Here is a 19,898-nt window from a genome sequence, read left to right as displayed (position 1 = left end):
AAGCAATAGCATTCAGTCATCCAGACATTGGTCACTTTTTCGATAAATACCCCTTACAGCTTATTTCAGACATGCCTGTGAAAGGGACAGAGACATTGTGTGAGACTGAGCAGCATATCAAGTGAGGTATATCACATGAAGTCACAGTGTTCTCACAGCAGTAACAGCATGGCTGTTACTATATATCTTGTAAAAAAGCAAAGTTTTACTTCACCTGAAGATACCACATCCAGCATCAGTGCTGTAAATGAGATGAGAAATCGCGTCACCACATAAAACTCTTCTCTGTAAATTTTTCTCATGACAACATGTTGTTTTACCCTAAATATTTACGTCGGTGAAGCCCACAGTGTGCAAAGAGAAAGGAGGTGGATGGAAGCAGTTGATAATAATGATGTAGAATTAAACAACTGGAGCTTCAGTTTTGTTAGATTTACAATTGAGGATATTCTGCAAACATAGTTTATACATTTTATTTCAGTAAATCAAAAAAGGTGTTGCATGCGTATTATTGCAGATGGAAGAATAAGTCTGTTATCTTGTAGCTTCGAGATATACTTTTGAATCAGTTTCCCATAGTTTCATAAATTACTTATGTCTTCCTTTTGGTTACATTGTATTTACTGTCACGCTGAGCAAATATGCTTTTCTTAGTTTTTTTACTGTGTAAGACTCTCTTAAAATTTCCAACGTTAGCTGTTTGGGGATTTATTCACAGACAGGATCCAACAAAGACTGTAGAGACAAGTATGGGAAATGGTTAGTGATTTACTTACAGTGAAGTACTGAAATGCCAAAACAGGTGACAAGGACAAGAAGACGCTTGGTGGATATTTACTCCAGGAGAATTGCTTGAGTTTCTGGAAGGGGAGATGTAGTTAGTCAATACTATGGCAGACTCAGAGAGATCCTGTTGGTGCCGGTAGCGGTGGTGGAGCAGAGTGTGAGGTGAGGGTGAGGCACTGGCATATCCAGTTCAGTCTTCCACTTAGGAGAACATATGAGCTGGTGACAAGAGGAGAGAGGACCGGAGCTTTTAAGCAGTTGACAACAGATGAGCCACAGGTGAGGATGATGAGAAATCAAGGCACCACCAGCCGCCACAGCCACCAGGAACAGGAGCCCACGCACAAACACACAGGGAGAGAACATGGAAAACAAGCCAACAAACCTATGAACCCTGACAGCTGTACAGTAGGCGGTTCAAGCTTACACCAATTCTTTGTTATCACCCTCTTGCATGCACCTAGATTAAAAGCATATCCTCATTTTTTACATATTCTTTTATATTTCCACAATTCATAACCTTGAATTCTTTGTGTATTGCATATAACACTATATCTTCAGTATTTTCCCCAGAATGACATTTCTTTGTGACATTCCTAAAATATATGTATGATTTGCCTCATTGCTGTGCAAGTGCTGTGAACCTTTTTGTTTAGCTTTTATTTTAGGTGTGAATCAATAGCAGGTTAACATTTTTTCCAGCAGATTTTCTCTTTTACTTGAGGCTGTTGTTTTATCCTGTGATTCACATTTTCACAGCCATTCTTCTATTGGAGTATTCATTTCATCTCTCTTCCATTTAGTCTCAACATACATATAGTTGAGAGTTTCACAGTCTTCTGAGACTCTGACACTGCTTTGAATTTCTTCTCATTATACATCTAACTTCTAACATTAACCGCTGCATTTATAGTTTCTGTGTTTGGAATTTCTTTCAGAAAGTAATCCCTCAAATGAAGATGTTCATAGAATTCTTCATTGTTAATTGCATATTTGTCTTTTAGGTTTTGAAAGGACATATTGTACACATAGCACTGATCCCTTTTTATTCCCAGTTTTAAGATGTTCATCAGTGCTTCCATGTGTCTGAGTAATAAAAGCCCCTCTTTATGAATATGTTTGGATTATATAAAAGAACAACTTTGCCCCTGTAGTCTTATTTTTTTGGAAGTCTATTAAATCCAATTAAATCAGGTAATTAGGTTCTGGGCTACCTTTGAAAAAAGAACCACCATGGTCTGAGAATACAGCTGTTTTTATGATATTCTGCTTTCTTTATTATAAGGTTAGAAAATAGTGGCAGCGATTTGGGGTTTGGATGTTTGTAGCTGCTAAACTTCTGCAATGACATTGTACTAGCACAGCATCTTGCCTGTGGGTGGACAAACAAACTGGAACACATTGGTTAGCTGCTGTTTAAATCCACATTTTTTCTGTATGCCTGTCGGCCTGCATTTGCCTGTTGAATATTCATCTACCTGTACATTTAGCTCTGTGTTCCTATTCCTAAAGGACTCCTCTGCAGAGAAAGTGCTGTGGGCACAGTCAAACACAGTGAACTGTCAGTACAATGATGAGTTCTCCCTGTTTAATTGAGGACAATGCCACAGAGGAGTAAAGAGTAGTGTGTGAGAGCAGTCTGTAACAGCAGATCAGAGGGATACAAAATGAAACCGGACGCTGCACAATCCTAAGAGAAAAGAAGAGGTACCTGAAGATTACAAAGTGGAGGCAGAACACAACACGCTGCAGGAAGGGAAAGAGGTAGGTGCATAGTGAGGAGAAGGATGGTGTCAGGGTCACACTGCTGCTGGCCCTGCCTGCTTGTCTCATTGGTAATTCAGAAAGCACCTAATTCACATCCTGAGACTAGCCTGACAGAGCTCAAATGATCATTTCTCCCTCTACTTTTCACCTTTATTTCACATCTCTCCCTTCCAATTTAGCTTCAGGCTTCATATTAAATGCGACATCCTACCTTGATCCTGCTGAAGCTCAGTTCTGTTTTAAGTGTTAATTACTTGATTTGCAGGCGTATAAGGTGCTGTTTACTCAAACCTGCAGAAATTGAGATCAATGCTCCAGGGGCTCTGGGGGTAATTTCAATCGGTAGAGCATTCCGCGCTCGATTGGTAAAGCATTCCTCTCCCTGAAATTTAAGTAGGGGCAAGAGACTTTTTTTTAACACCTTCATCCAATATTGCTTTTGCAGACTCAAAATATTTGAATAGGAAGAACAGAAAAAGGGCATTAGCTTTGATCTTATTGTCCAGTATGTGATGGTCAGCTTGTAGATGGTTCCCTGTTGTATTTTTTAGCCATAATTGGATCTGTAGCTATTCAGCAACCAGACTTCTTTTTGGTTATGTTTTACCTCTGATTCAACAGGCTTATTTAGTTGCAACTTACGAGTGAAATGTTCCAGCAGCTGCTTCTCCTGTATGCGTTTATGAAGTGAGTACATGGGGAGCTAATGACTGCTGAACAGCCATTGCTCTTACTGAAATTGTGCAACACTGAAGAAGAGGGAATGCACAAGATGTAATGGTACATCTACAACTAACGGTTACATCAACTGAAGATACAGCATAGCTGCAGGCAGATATCGGTTAATGTGTTTGTTTTATGAGAAAATCTGACAGAATTAAAGCCTGTTAAATTTTTTTGTTTTGTTCCACAGGAGAGATACATTTAAGTGAAGTAGTAAGCTGTGTAAATACAAATTACACATAGGTGTCTACCAAATGGATCAATACACGTTGAGGCAACTTTAACTGCAACAGTGAGTTAAATTTCCGAGGAGATGCACATCAGGCTACAAGGTACACAACTATGCCGGAGGCTCTGCAACGATCTGATGTTCAGGCATAAACTGCCCATTAGCGCGGAGCAATTTTTATCTGAGAACATTGACTCTGGATTGATGATATTGTTTATCCTGTTTCCAGACAGTTACAGTATCCACAAGTTGGAGGGACTTTTTTTAAACGTGTGTGTTCCTTTTATTTGCCTCTGCTCAATGGTGTAGATTGATGCCCAGCTCATGTTCCTGTGGGCTCGAAGAGTCAAAGAACAGGTGTTGGTCTTTTCAGTATATTTCAGTGTTGAAGGTTGTGAAATTCACTTTGAGAATTTAACCCAGGTCTCATCACCAATCTGAACCAGACGTTCACCTTGTAACAAGCACAGATAGGTCACAATGGTAGATACTGGAGAACATCTGTGTTTTTGTCTGTAAAAGTCTTTGTTGTATTTGAAAGAGATGATAATAAGGCAGAGGTCAAGCAGGGCACAGATCTGATCAAAGGAGAAGTTTGTTTTATTGTATCACATGCAGTTTGTTGCTGCCGTTTAAGGCTGGTCTGCCCTCTCTCAGATACACATACTCATGGGAAAAGTGAAGTGACTTGAAATCATACAGTACAATAGTTTTCCCTGGGGCCAGTTTCACATGTTGGACCTTATTAACAAAACCTGGAATTTATGGTTTGATGCCTTGTACCAATTAATAAGAGATACACGGTACTTGCATCCTGAACTCGTTAGTGTTCTGTGCGTGTTTTGTATATATTTGTGTTTTTATGTTTGTGGGTCTGAGAGACACTCAGTTTCAGTTTGTGTTTAATGAGCAATTAATAATGGTGTGATGCTGTTGATTGGAACACACTCGTGTGTGAAGAGTGCTTTGAATTGTGGCCAAATAGGTACAAATCATTTCATCAGATCACAAAATCTTCTTTCTCATACAGTAATTTTAATGCAGCCTCGCAAACCTCAGCCATGTGTCTGTCCATATGTACCAAAGAACGTCTTCCAAATAGACACTGCCATAAGACTCTGATTGAGGGAGAGCTACAGTTAGTCAGTCAGTTACTTAGATTCAGTAAACAGTCAACTGTGAGGACAGTCCTTGTAGATGGGGAGCCCACCATGATTTTCGTGTTAATGATTGATCTCCACTGATAGAGTTCACAATCTTTTGTGCATTCTTATTCAATTATGTTACTGGCATATGTATGACCAAACCATTTCATTTAGTCGTCGCTCTGCGCAGACATGTTTCAAAACAGCACAAGCAGACCAACCAATCAATATGCCCATGTGACATGATGCTGGAAGCAGATACCAATTCAGTATGACCTGAAAAAGAAACCCAAAGCATGGACACACAGAGTCTGACAGTAATATGACACATCAGGTTGTCTCTGATAAATTTTTAACAAGCAAAAAAAGTCATAACTCGCATCATGCTCAAAATCAACTCATATGATGTAATACGTTTGCTAATGTGCACCAATATATTACTTACACTTTTTATTAAAACAATTGATTTGTTAAATCTGATACAAATTCATAACTCACTGCTATAAGACTATTTAATGGATAGTTTGATCCATTTAGAATATTAAAACAGACTAATTAATTCTTCATTCTCTTTTATGTCTCATCATTATGTATCTCACATCAATTCCTCAGAAGTACCCTATTTTAGGTAGACAGCAGCTTATATGTGTGTAATTATGGCAATTATGAAGTGTATGCATGTAGAAAAAAACGCTTTTGAAAATGTAATACAATTTTCAGATCAAAATTGGGGAACAAAAATGACTCAGTGTTCTCTTAATAGGGTGAACTTATTAAGGAAGGAAAGAAAAAAAATGCAGAAAAAGATGTATAAAAATTAAACGATGATAAAGGAAAAAAAGAACAGATCGACTCCAAAAGATGTCTGGCAGGGCTGAGTATCTGGGGTTTGAATGTAGAAAGATACAGAAAAGTAAATATAATGGCCCATGATGGAAAATTAAAATTTTTAGACTTTTTTTTGCAAGGGACTAAATGACAAACGGGAAAATCTATCTGAATCAACAATGAAAACACCAGCCATTAACACTGAGTCACTGCGGATGATGACACTTAAACCAAATTGAAATGTTGAATAAATTTACATTTTTCAACACAACTGACATTTCATCCATATTCAATCAACTGGCATCTAATAAGTCAGCCTGAACTACATTTTGGTTGGTTTGATATTAAAACAATGTTTATAAGCAGTATAACTCAGTTTTTATCTAAACCACATTTTGTAACTATTTTAACCCCAAAATCTATATTCGAATAAGGACATAATCAGTTCAAAAATAACTAATGAAAACCCATTACAAAGAGCTTATTTTGATGTAAAAGATGACAAAAAGCATGGCAGCCACACTCAAATTTCATTTAAAAATGGTCAAATTTCTAATATTACAATATCCGTGTTATGTTTTATTACAGAAGTTCTTATCTGTGTACTCTTAAAACTGACAGCTCCACTTTTCTGGTTTCTCATCATTCAGCCAAAAGAGACAAGATAAAATTTTAAAAAAGACAGTAACAAATGATTCAGTTAAAAAAGTAAGATACCAACCTGTCTACTTCACTTGAAGTAGCTCACCTGTGTGTGTTTTGTTTCGTATCCCTTTCACATTCAAATTAAAATTTTCTATTTAAAAAAAAACAAAGAATATTATCACCAAGCTGTCACACATGTAATCATAGTGGTATACAACTTTGACAGCTTAGTATCACACAAGCACACAAGTTCTCTAAAAAATCTAAATACAATGTTTCTTACCGAGAACAGCCCATTTAAAAGTAATCCAAATTTCTACACTTACGCTTTCTCCTCCCGACAGCGAAGTAATCAGTGGTGCATTGATGCGACATGCAGCTGACACTGCATTTAAAATCAGGAAGATTCCTTTCCACACCCTTATCTCTATTCCAAGACAACTTCTGTTGTTTTTGTTTTTGAGAGTATACATTATACACACTCAAGTTCAGAGGATTTGTACATAATAAGATATCATGATCCTTTGCTGACAATGTGTGATGGTCAGTTTATAATGTATGCAGCCCCCTCCCTCCATAAACGGTCAGATTTGCCTACAAGCTTATACATCAGAATGGAGATTTATTTGTTTTGCTTTCTATCATAGACGCATAACAATAAACAGGTAAGATACATTTTGACTATGATAGCTAATGATGTGTTGCTAATGTCAAGCCCTGTTCCCATTCACCAAGTTCTGTAAAATTTGGCCAGCCCCAAAGGTGGACGAATGTTTCTTGAAATGTACTATGTATCAAACCTTAGCTGTCTGAATCTGGGATTTTTAGACTGTTGTTGCAACACTATGGTTTGAAAATGCTCAATCATAGCGTTGAAATCATATTTCATTTTTATCCAAGAGGTCTTTATTCATTTTTATCTGGCATATTCTGACTATATTCTGTCCCATCTAGCTACCACGCTTTATAACTGAGGCAACATTCAATCATTCTGCCGTTCTCTGGACACCATATGGCTCCTGCTCTACCCAGCTGTGTTCTTCATTTCCATTTATATTATAAATAAGACCTCATCTTTTTATTATCATTTTTGTTATCATTATTCTAAGGGGGAGTAATCAAGGGTAAAGAAGAAAGAAAGAATCTCTCGCTCACTTAGGGGGTCTGTGATGTGCAGAAGAGTCTATATGCGGCTTGATCAGATTGTTCAAGAGCATTGTTGGAGCAGCACCACTTAATACACACGTCTCAGGTTAAAACCAATGTGGTGTCATAACTGAAGCTGGATAGTATAGCTAGAAAGGATTGTACATATTTTAGGACTGTTATGTTAGTTTTTCTGATCAATTGCTGCAATTGAGAGATATTTACACCCTTGGCGGTTGCATCCTAATGTGATTCTTAGTTCTGGCTAATGATAGCTGAACAAATACACACACCATGAAAACAGAAAACAGATTTTCAGCGCACAATAGGAGAACAAGCTCAATTTTATTTAAGTAATAATTATAAGTATATCAATATGCTCCGGCCCCAAACCCATTTTAATCTCTGACAGGTCAGGTATGGACCCTTATTGATGGTTCATTGTCAGTTTTTCTCTCAAATTCACACTGGGTAAAATGATTCCTAATTGCATTTATGTGGGAATTTGTTGGTATGTCTTTTGTGTTTACTCCCTGATAAAATTGTTCACATTGTCCCAAAGCCTCTCAGTAAAAATCTCCACTGTGCTGCGATTTGGACATGGCCACAGTTACAGGTCATGTTGGATTCAGTCCAAACTGGCTACCCATATTTGTTTTCTCCACACAAGTCTCCATTTATAACTTCTTAGCATGAACATAGGTCTTACTCTGTTCCAAGCTCCCATTGCAAAGTGCAGCGCATTGTCACTTTGTGGCCTTCTTAGCTAATTGGATAGTCAACTGTGGCACATTAAATAGCATTTCAATTCACCTGCAAGCATTCTGTTGGGCTGTTAGATGCTGGCGCTGCACTCATTCATCAATAACGCGGTTAACAACATGCCTAGTTTGTTTACTTTGTGTCGTTCTCCTCCGGGGTCTCAATCTGCCGGCATGCAGGGATCAAACGCAGCCCTTGACGTGCCCCCTGCAGCCAGCTTTGATGAAAAGCTATTCCCCAAAAACATTTTCAACTTTTTATTAAGAAAAGCTATTTACCATACAGAGTTATTGATAGTGTTTTTGGTTTCTAGCTTGTCATTCATTGCAGAATGACTAATTATGATTTCTGTTAGACTTTAAAATGCTAAGGACATATTACGATTAACTTGACATAATTTATGTATTTTCATGTCTGAGGACAAGGTGTATATGAAATAATGTGCTGCGGTTGCTCTGTAAATCAACTTCCCTCCAAAATATTGAACTCATCTTATTCTTTTATATACAATGATCAAACATTGTTTGTAACTGACTTACTTCCACTGAAGCTTTGCGTGTGTTTGTACTTGCACAGGATTATTTAGAAATAAATTAAACTTGCATTTTCCAAAATTCATTTTGCTCCTCACAGTGGTTTTGGGTTGACAAGGTTATAGTCTGAAACTCCAATTCCCCTTTGTCCATGCAGAAAAATTAAAAGGATGTTTTATTACAGGTCAGTGTTGCCTATATCTAGTCCTCTCTGCACTGAAAAATAAGAGTTAATGATACGATTTTTTTATGTATTTATTTCCATCTTCCCCAACACAACACACCCGTGATGCATATTTCAAGTAAAGCACTTTGGAGCATGTGCTGACAGAATAGAAATTTCTGGTGTTGTTTTTAGTTATTTTAGGTTTCAAGTGTTTGGTTTCTAGCTTTTGTAATGGCCCCAGATTACCCCAGATCAATAAGATAACCCAACAATGCTGCCAGTGTTGCATACAATATATGCAACAACTTGTACATAACTCACTTACAATCTGGTGATTAGAAGTTTAGTACTCACTCACCTTTTGATTCAGTTTTTCATCCCTGTCAGCTGTTAGAAAAATTAACTCACAGACAATGGCATGAAACCAAGAAATCCCTCAGAGGCCTCAGAATTTTACTTGCAAGGGGAGAACAACACACGAACCTTCTCTCTGCAGATTCACAAGAGTTCTCCAATGAATGGTTGCCTCCCTTGCTCTTTTATTTTTGGTGACACACACACACATACATACAATCCTCTATGTGCCCAGGTCTGGTATATCTCCTGAGTTGGGAGGCATCTCCTTATGTGGGGAGCTATAAAGATAACGATCAGTGGGGAGACAACATTCCTTCTTAAAACACAGTTATCTTTGTCTCCCAACTTCTCCTTGTGAAGTTTTGATATGAAATGGCCTCTTTGGCTGTGACTTTTATATAATGATAATAAACAAACCTTTCTGACACAGCGTTTGACCAAACTGACTCCTTTGCTGCTAAAAACTGCCCTTTCTTGCTGATAACTAACTAATAGTTTATATTGCAAAATAAATTGTGATAAACTTCTTTTCACATTATGTTATTTTCTTGTTTCAAGACACAATGAGTTGTTATGAATGATATAGAACATCACATGCCGTAAGAGGTGAAGTTATTTAGAAACCTTCCATCACCCAAATGTGCAGAACTTTCTGTATATAAAACTATTTAAAATATCCCTCGGTACGGTATGTGTCTGGGTAAAAGTTTAGTAACAGGCGCATTTTTTGAAGAGCATGACTGAGAGACAACTGGTATGAAGCATGACACTGGTACTTTTTCTACAAGAGGAAGAGGGGTGTTATGTTAGGAAATGGACTTGACACCACTGACAATGGGCAGAGAACTATACACAGACACTCACAAAGCAGAACTACAGGGCAGAACAAGCCAATTTACTGAGCAGATCGTCATATTTCTGTCTCATAAAATATAGGTGTTACTGTTCTATAAGCTTAATGAATTTACAAATTGTACTAATGGTAACTTTTGATACACTTTTCGTTTTGGCAGTTTTGACAGCGCAGGTGGTGTGAGCTGGAAGTAAAACTCTACGCCTGTATATGGGTACAGGCCTTTGATAAGTGAATCAAATGCTAGCACATTAAGATCAGTGAAAGTGAGTCGAGATAAAGCACGTAGAGAGAGATGGCTGCAGAAAACAGAATTATTGTTTGATGAGATAAAAATCCATACTTTATTATTGACTTGTGTTGATGATGCACTCATAGACACTGATCTCATTGCAGGGCAGCTCGGATATTGATTTTCTGACTGGAAATCCTATTACAAACACACAGACGCCCATTCAGCATCATTTGAATTCCTCAAGGTACAATGGATTCCCCTGCTCATGGTTTAGCCTTCCTGTGTATCCACTCTTACATCAGAGCCATGGCAGGAGTTTTTACAGGCATCTGCCGGATAAAGATAAAGACTCTTGCCTCTTTATTTTTTTAGATACTTTTTCTTTAGTTGTTAGTAGTCATTTAAAATGGGCATTTAGAGCTAATTCCTCAAATTAGTTGAAGGCGTGCATTACTTTAGGTGTGATTGTTGGGAGCATGTGAAGCATCATTCTGAGGGGCTGGTAGACCAAGGCCTCTGCTGGAGATCCAGGACTAGCTCAGGGTGTTGGCCTAACATAGTGGTTGTTGTTAAAGGCCGGTGGAATCAATAGAAACAAACTTAAAAGAAAGGGTGGAGGGGTGAGTGGAGCACAGGCGTTAAAGTGGAGCAGAGAGAATGAGAAAGTCAAACAAAAAAAGAAGAGTTGGTCAAAGCACAGGACCTTGGAGGCTCTGTAAACAAATAAACACATAATCTTTCTTTGCAGACTCACACACGCGTATACACTCACACACTGTCAGAAATACCGATCACATTCTCCATTTCACTGTTTGCCGTCTAGAGAGGGCAAAATAGATTCATTTGTACACCCTGACCCCCAGCTTCCTTACTCACCTCCCCATGGAGCTCACTCTCGCTGCTTCTTCTTACTCAAGCACACACAGAGGGTGCAGCAGGGTGTAAACACATAAAGAAAAGGGACTGCTTTTATAAACTTAATAATAACATGTTACATTTGCAGTTGTTATTGGAGTCTGTATTTTTTCCTTTATGTGGCCCTAAGCTTTAATGCACAGGATATTGATTCAATAGGTGCAATGCAGTCATCCACATTGCAGCTCAAGATCAGATTTCACTGTCTGCTTCTGTTCCTGTCCCATCCTGGCTTTTGTGCCGTGAGAAGGAAGAATAGTTAATGGAATCCAGTCTAATGTTTGTTGTTCAGCTTACAATACTTTACAAACAACGAACATACCTGTTGAGTTTAAATATGCACCATGCATACAATTTAGCTTAATTTAAAAAAACAAAACAAATTTCTTTAGTATAAAATTGTAATTTGTTTTAACATCAAACTCTTCCAGTCACAGGTTTGTATAGCAGCAGTTTGTGATGTGACTGAAAGGTGACTTTGTTCATCCTGGTGAGCAGCAGTCGGACAGAAAAGTCATCCTTAATTTCAGTATGACAAACATTTTTAATTGAAAAATGTTTCTCATGCCGTTTCCTGATGTCTAATCTATCACGTACCTGTTTAAGTGCAGGCTAACCACTGAAAATTTAAGATTTAAAAGACTGGAGTCATGCATTTGTCTAAATAACAACAATCACAATTACAAAGCAAAACACAGGGAGTGAAATCAGTAGAAAGGATGTGTGGGTGGTGGAGTGTTTGTTTTTTAGTATTGGATATAGTCCTCAGGCCTGACCTGCTATTCTCATTGACTTCAGAAACAGCCATGCTGCTGCATCAGCTTCTTCTCGACACTGTTTCGATTTATCTATTTTTCTCTGTCTTTAGGAAGTTCAGTAAATGGAGGCCACTGCGTTCGAGCCAGTGGGCTAAACCCTGACCTTGTTTTTTACGGGTTCGCTGCCTTTCAAGCATCAACGCGACCCACTGCAGCAGTCAGCAACACATGTCTCCTGCCAAAACACAATACTCTGTCTTTCTGTGTCTTTATCTTTTCCCCCCTCCTGGTTCACTGGCCATTAAAAGCCATATCGGCACTCTTAAAGTGAAACGGTGAATCTCTTGAAACAATTTTGTCTTATAAATCTGCCAGACACTGAAGTTGTGGTGAGGGGGACAAGTTGACGGTAAATGAATATTGATTTTCCCTCTCGTATCGTGCAGTTGGTTTCTGGCTGAGTGAGTCTACTCTTACAGAGTTGTCAGAGGGTGGGCTGTTTAATGGGATGTTATCAATTCAGCATGGAGTTTGAGTACCTTCAGCTGGTGTGCTTACATGATAGACTGACTGCTGTGCTTTATTTGTGATGTGCGAGAAAGACTAAAAATATTGAAAAAGAAAGGGTTTGATGGAGGAGAAGAATATATGGAAAATCTGTTTGAGTGCTTTAAGATCATAGATTTTCACGGTCATGTCTTTACTTGGATTAAAAGGATTTGAACACCCTGGATATTTATAATACTGCCAGTTGAAATCAGTTCTGGTATTTGATTGGTGCTTTTCTCAAATGTGATTAAAAGCTTCTCTACTTTGTGAAGTCTTTGCAAAAACAAATTTGGAGACACTTGTGTGTGATAGTAATGTGTGACTCAGAATGTAATTGAGTCAGTTAATGACAGTTAGATCTAAATCATTAAATAAAATGTTAACACTTGCACTCTACAAGTTGCCTCTTTGGCAGTTGTGTTGGGGGGAAACCTCTGGATACAGTTGTTTGAATTATAGGGGCATAGTGCAGCTGAGTGAAACAGTAAGTGTTTGTGTGGGTGTGAGGCAGGTTAATACTATGAAAAGGCTAGTAAATTGTGAAGTAAATGCTAAGGCAAGAGGTGATAGGTTTTAGACAAGATTTACAGGATTTGTTAGACATTTGAAAAGGTCACAGCAACATTGGAGTGGGGAATACATGCAGATTGGTTAAACTTTGCAATTGTGTGAGCTCCCTACTGCCTGCTTTTCCCTAAGCATGCACCCCTGTTACAGATAGAAACCACTTCTCTGTGTTGCACATTTTTTCTCTCTCATACATTTCTTAAATTAGTGTTAATTACGCCTGTCAGGCTACTAATTGTCTTCCCCTCCCACTGCCCAGTGCAGTGTCAGTACCCCTCTGATGTAATTTACAGTCAAACACCATTACCTGTTGTAACTATAGTCTAAAGCTTGTTCTACACCCACAAAGCCTGTCAGTCACAAATGTAATTACCCTTCACTACAAAGATATTAGCAGAAGTGAAGGCATGAAGAGGAGTATGGTTCTAGTCAGTATTTGAAAAGGTTCATGTCAACGTTGACCTTAAATGAAAAGTCTTTGAAGCTAGTCCTGTCAGACCTCTTGTATTAGGTTAATTCCTGATAGTATTACTTGTTTTAAAAAGTGTGTATGAAGAAAAGTTCCATATATTTGATGCTTTGTGAGTTCCTGCCTTTGCAGTTTTTCTGGGCACTTTTAGCCAGGAGGAGGTCCAGGGGTAGATGTAGAAGTCTCTACAGGGATAACATTTATCAGCTGACCTTGAAGCACCTCAGGATCCCTGTGGAGAAATACAAAAACAATACGGAGTGAAAAGATGTCCGGTGGACTCCATTTAATCTTTTGCCACTGTGACCTCACCTCGGATAAGAGAATGATGGATGCGGTCAATTCAGCACACTGGGTCTTTCTGTCCCGTCTGTCAGTTCTTTTTAAAAGGTCAAGAGCATTGACAAAAAATCCGCGAACATCTTTGAGCTTGTTTCTTTGCTTTTTTAATGAGCAGCTGAAGGTTGGTGTTTTGTAATTTCTTTCTTTGAAAAAAAGCTCAGTGAAAGCATTGATAACTCTACATAACTTAGTAAAGCAACCCACCATTTCCCTGATGGTGTTGTCATATTATGACAAGAGAAGAAAGAAATGGAAGAAAAAAATAGGCTTGAATTTTGGATTTGGCTACAAATGCAACTTTAACACGAGTGCTCATTGCGTGAGTTTAAGCCGGGCTGTGAGCCCGATCACCATAGGATTAAGATCCAAGCCATGGGCTCAGTTTGTTCTGTGATGAATGCAGGTGGAACCGGTGCCCTGGAGATACACGATTCACTCATGCCAGTTGCTATGTGAAAGTTTATTTAAACAAATATCAGCAATAAGCAATTTTCTGATGTGTCTTCATCTGTTGATTCCCAAAGTTCATCACATCTCAGCATACATTATAGCAAAACGATGCTTGAGGATAGCTCCATAAATAAATGGTCTCTCCCTTGGGGGCAAATTTAAACTGACTGACATTATTTTTGCAATTTGTTTGTGCTTGTGCTTGTGCTGCTCACCACTTTCTGTCTTAACTCTAGTTCTGCTGCTGGGCATTTTCTTCTACACTCGCTGGAGGTCCTACAAAGGGTTAAAGGAGGGCGTGTACCATGTCTCAGCACATCATGATGGCTGGGAAGACATTCGAGAGAACGTCCTCAACTATGACGAGGAGGGAGGCGGGGAAGAGGACCAGGTACACCGCTCAAAAACACACAAAACACACCATACCGTTCTCTCTCTGTTAAAAGAAGTGAAAATACTGCTCTTGCAGGGTTACTAACACACTCCAATCATATATAGACATTTTAAATTAAATTCACTGTTAAACTGCATTAATGCTGCACTCGTGCTTGCATGAAGTTGAAATGCTTTTAACTGCGTAATTCTGATTTTAAAGACTGCCAGGACATTTATTTTTTAAATGCTTGGCAGTGGATACAAGGTAGCAGCTTTACAGTGGATTAAGTCAATGGGAATTGGAATAAAATTCTGCAGTGTGTGTTGTAATGTTTTAATTAGGCCCACACAAAATCCTTATCTCCTCTCTCCACCAGTCAGTGTTACTCACATGCACTCAACAGTACTTAAGAGCTTACATAATATCACAGCTTTGATAGAAACGGAAATATATGCTCACTGCATTGCTGCACAGACACACTCTCACACTTGCATATACCATTTAGAGGCCTTAAGTTTGTCATCTGATGGGCACCATCTTTAGTACGAAACACCATTACTGAGAACATCAACACGCACCGTATATATTCAGTTCAATAAAGTTCATTTGTATAGCACCAACTCATAACATATTCTATCCCTAGGCACTTTAAACAGAGAATAAACAAGTTTGATATAAGTCTAATTAAATCCATTTATAACTCATTGGAATCAAATTAGACTCCAATTTAATCCAATTCATAATGATTTAAATCAGCCCAGTTCGTCATAATTGCGTCCAATTGTTTTTTTTTTGACTAGCACCTCTTGACACTCAGAGGTGTTGAACTTATTAATGAAATCAAATTTGTAATTAGAGTTTTTAAATTATGTCGTGCATCTTGAATTAATACTTCAGCAATACTGAGTTTGTTAACTTGTACTTTGGTCTTACGATAATTTTGTATCCAATCAGACATGACTGAATTTTGACTTTGACTTGCACTGATGCAGACTATTGGGCAAACTGGGATTTTTGTGGTAGTCAGAAACCTCAAGTTTCTGCTTTTACAGCAAGTATGTCGACGCTAATAACACACTGTTAGCCATTTCATGTGAAATTTAAGGTTCTTTCATACAAGCTGACTTTTTTTCATGTTTTACTTAATCAGTATCAGTGCCCCCTAAATTTATGATCACCTCTTGTCAAACACAGTTCAAAGGCCCTGCACAGGGCACATACTGCTGTTATTTCTCCATAGTCTTGTTTGAAATCTCTGAGGGAATATAAATAAAAAAGCGCTCTCGCCACCCTTCACATAATCAGCTTTACAAAGCTACCCACTCCTCCTCAATGTGGCTCCTTTCATCCTCCTCCTCCCACATGCATATATTTTTTTTAATCTCTGTGCCATGGTTACAGTTGTGGTGGATTCACATTAGCATTGAAGTGACTGTCTCTCATAGTTTATGTCAGAGTAACAGCAGCTGCTAAACCACAGATCATGAGTTTGTAGGTGCTCAAAAGGAGGAAGCCCCATCTCCTTTTTTCATCTCTACTCATATATTTGTCCTCTGGGTCTCTCTTTCTCTCACACAAACACAAACCCACACAGATACTCAGAATTACAACTTTTCAGAGACGATAAGTAGAGGTGGATTGGAAACTTAAATGGGTGGAACATTCACAGTAAAGGTAATGGGGGAGCTGATTGTTTCAGTGCCCTCTTTTCATTTTTCAACTTCCTCACTGTCACATTAAATTTCTTTTCTGCGTCATCTCTCTCCCCCAAACATTTAGAGTTTCACTCTGCCTTGCTCTTCTCTTTGCTCTCATCTCTTACTTTTTTACAGCCTCTGTGTTATCTGGGACTTTTCACTAGCTTTATTTTGTAAATTTGTGTGTGTTTGTGTGTCCAGAACGCCTACGACATGGCAGAGCTGCAGAAGTCCCTTCAGCCGAGCCCAGCTCAATCGGTCCAATACTGCCGCTCCAGAGCCCTGCACCACCCACCTCCTCCCCACCATCACCACCATCACCTACTCCACCAGGCTCCCCCAGCCCCAGCTTCTGCTCAGCCTCTGGATCACCTTAGCCGGACATCCAGCTCCACAACCCTGCCTCCCTCTGCCGCATCCACATCTTCAACTGCCACCACCACCAGTCTCCGCAGGGACGTGCCCCCTATCAGGCCCCCAGCACAAGGCCAGACCCGCCCCTCCCAGCTGGCTCGACGCTCCCTGTCGTTTTCCAGCCAGGACCTGGCTCGCTACCTGTGCGAGATCATTCGAGATGCTGACCAGCATCCAGACACAGGACCTTTTGACTCTCTGCAAGTTTTCTCCACAGAAGGAGGTGGCTCACCTGCCGGTTCCCTCAGCTCCTTCAGCTCAGCAGGGCTGGATGGAGGGAGTTCAGGAGATGGGGGAGGGGAGGCGAGGAGGGAGGAGACACTCGGGGAGTGGGGGCCTCGCTTTGAGAAGCTGCGGGCACTGTATGAGCAAGCTGAGGCCAGTGACCTCTGAGCTTCAACGCTCAAAGTGATGGTGACTCTTTTAACGAGCCATCGGGGGGAAAAAAATCAATTAGAAGACGTTTAGTGGTGACCGAGGTGTGAAAATGGCGAGAGACTGACTGACAAACAGTCTCACTCCTCACCCAGCACTGTGCTGACAACTGACACTAAAGGTGTTGTATTTGCTGGATGATGAGCCCTGTCAATCAACATGGTGGCCTAACAGACAAATGAAAGTACCCCTGTGAAGAGCTCCAGAGGACTCTCTTCCATGAGCAGAAATGAACAAACCCACAAGTCAGATTAAAGGCGTCATAACATCCCTTTCTGCCCGGGCTACTCATAATGATGGATCTGAGCTTCATTGTCAGAAAAATCTGTACCACTCACAAACACTGAGACTCCAATTTTCTCTGTTAGAGCCCTGAAATGTGAAAACGAGATGTTTTTAAAATCCTGAGGAAATCAGCACCCATTAAAATGTATTTTTTATCACCTTGCTGCTGAAAGAAATTGTTGTAAATATGAGGCTTGTATTCAACACTGCGCTGTCAGACAGTGAAGATGATGGTGATCATATTGAGTAGCCCATGTAATACCGAGTTTGAACTTTCACTGTTGTGGACACATTGTGTTCTTGCTGCCTGGCTGTACACAGCTTCTCTCATTGTTTGTGTAAGGGCAAAAAAAGACAAAGAAGGACTGCTTCGACCATCACTGGGTTCCAGGGTGACATTTTTTGCTGTTTTTGCTGAGTTGAGTAATTCTGTATTGGTTGGGTGTTTCAAGTTTCAACGTTCCGTGGGTTGTAAGACATGAAGCTTTCTACTTAGCACTGCACCCGCGTCTTCATTTGATTTCCTATTTTCATTTACACTCCTCCGCTTGTTTCTGCTCAACCGAAGAGGGTTAGGTGGGGGTATAAAGAAAATTCAAACAGATTCGTAACAAAGAAGTGTGAGTGGACGTGTGGACAGCAGGAGGGAGGGAATGCTTGCTCTGTTCTGTGTGTGCTCCTTCTCAGGCATACTAAATGTGGCAGCTGCGAGAGACTGCTTTAACAGACAATTGCTTGGTGGAATACAAACTATGTCAAGCAGCTTTCCAAGGTGACTAAAGGATGCAGGCAGGGGAATGGAGGCTATTTGACAGGGTTATACACACAAGTGTAATTACAAAAAAGTTGGGGCAGCATGTAAAATGTTTTTATTCACATTTTACAGAGCACCCCAAACTTTTGGAAACTGGCGTTCTACAGACATGCAAATTATATCTCTGAGCTGTGATGCTGCACTCAATGGCCACTTGTCTCCCGTTATATTAGCTCACAGTCCTGATGTAAATACTACAATGATGGAAGTGACAGTGATGGAAAAATGTCTGGCAAACTAATTATTCCCCACTATTTTCATATGGTAAATTAACAGCACTCTGGCAATACCCACCAACTTCCTTGTGAAGCAAAGGCTTATTTATATTCTCTTTCTCCACTCAACATAATGCCCTTCTTGCACTTGCAGAACAGGTGAGAATAATTTGTCTAAGGGCAAAAATAAAACAGGAAAGAGGAAGCAAAATTGTAGTCTAAGAAGGAGCAGTTCCTCTCACCTCAGATAAGGTGATTACATGGTGGAGGTTGAATCAGAGAGCAAACAATGAAGGGAAGCAGAGAGGCATGTCTCCGTTGAGAGGTCCCACTGGTGTGCAGCAACGCAGAGGGAAATGTTTGCTTGAAGCAACAGTTAGTTATATAGCAAACCGCTCTCCTCCAGTTCTTCAACAAGCCAGCTTGGCATCTCCTGGCATTACAGGCGCCGTGTTCAGCTGGAAGTCGCCGCTCTGCTGTCATCATGAATTGTTTTCTTATTTGTCTTCATCCTGGCAGAGCAGAGTCTGTCGGCAGAGAGCAGTTAAAGGGTAGGAGCGTGTGAAAACATGTCAGGCTACTAATCCTAATGGGAGCTGATGGCTTGCTGTCATAGTGGGAAAAAACCAAAGGACTGCGTGGACTTTGAGAGCAGTTGACAGAGGGGATGAATCCCAGATCTCGGCTTTTCGGAAATATGCTGTTTTCAGCTGAGGCAACAATGTGGCTTTTAGAAATATAAGACTATAGAGAAAGAGTAAAGATGCCTGTCGAGTGGTGGCTTTCTCCTTTTTTTTTCGGTTTCTTTATTCCTAAGACTGTGGGGATTTGGGAATGCTTGTATTTTATTCCTCTGTTGAGAGGGGCTAAGCCACAGAGGTGAGAGATGAAGAAACTTCAGTCTTCACTTCTCTCTCAGCAGCTTTAAGGAGCAACCATTCATTTCCCACCGACATTCATTTGTACCGTAAACCGCTTCATAAATGTTGTGTTCTGGGTGCAGCCTTGTTGTGGACAAAGTTAATGTTTTTACCTCATTTGTAAATACAGAGATAGATTAAATATAATTATTGCTTTTTGTCAAAAGCAACATATGTTTGAAATGTGCAGCTTCAGAGAAAAAAAAATAAACTGAACATATTTTCTATCAACATGATGGTGATGAGCTTTTGACAGTTATATAAGTGTTTTGTATTTGCTTTGATCCCTTTTTCTCAATAAAGCCATTTATTTGCACCAGACTGGGCTGAATCATGACTGCATCTTAAAAGAGAAACTGGACTATCTTAGATGCCCTGCACACATATGTGTATCACTTGGTGTTTGTGGAGGTTTCAAAAGGAGAATGACACTGGATTTTCACTCCCAAGGTGTTCGTCTTGGTAAACTTGTAAACCTTCATATTTCTTTTTATGACCATAAAAACATAGTCTGGAT

The 19,898-nt window shown here is 39.6% G+C and overlaps 1 protein-coding gene across 1 annotated transcript in view; it reads left to right on the top strand.

Annotated features, from left to right (window-relative positions):
• LOC140302177 (neural-cadherin-like) overlaps positions 1 to 19,651 on the top strand; it is a 216,499-nt gene extending 196,848 nt beyond the window's left edge. Inside the window, exons 35-36 of the mRNA XM_072380982.1 lie at positions 14,462 to 14,616; positions 16,500 to 19,651. Coding sequence (XP_072237083.1) covers positions 14,462 to 14,616; positions 16,500 to 17,105 — 761 coding nt within the window. The 3' untranslated portion in view covers positions 17,106 to 19,651. The remainder of the gene's footprint in view (positions 1 to 14,461; positions 14,617 to 16,499) is intronic.
• Positions 19,652 to 19,898: the final 247 nt, after the last annotated feature.

This window comes from Leuresthes tenuis, unplaced genomic scaffold (assembly GCF_036924035.1).
Source record: "Leuresthes tenuis unplaced genomic scaffold, fLeuTen1.0.hap1 SCAF_2, whole genome shotgun sequence".
NCBI classification, from domain to species: domain Eukaryota; kingdom Metazoa; phylum Chordata; class Actinopteri; order Atheriniformes; family Atherinopsidae; genus Leuresthes; species Leuresthes tenuis.
The sequence above is the reverse complement of the archived record's forward strand: the minus strand, read 5'-3'. Positions and strand labels throughout refer to the sequence as shown.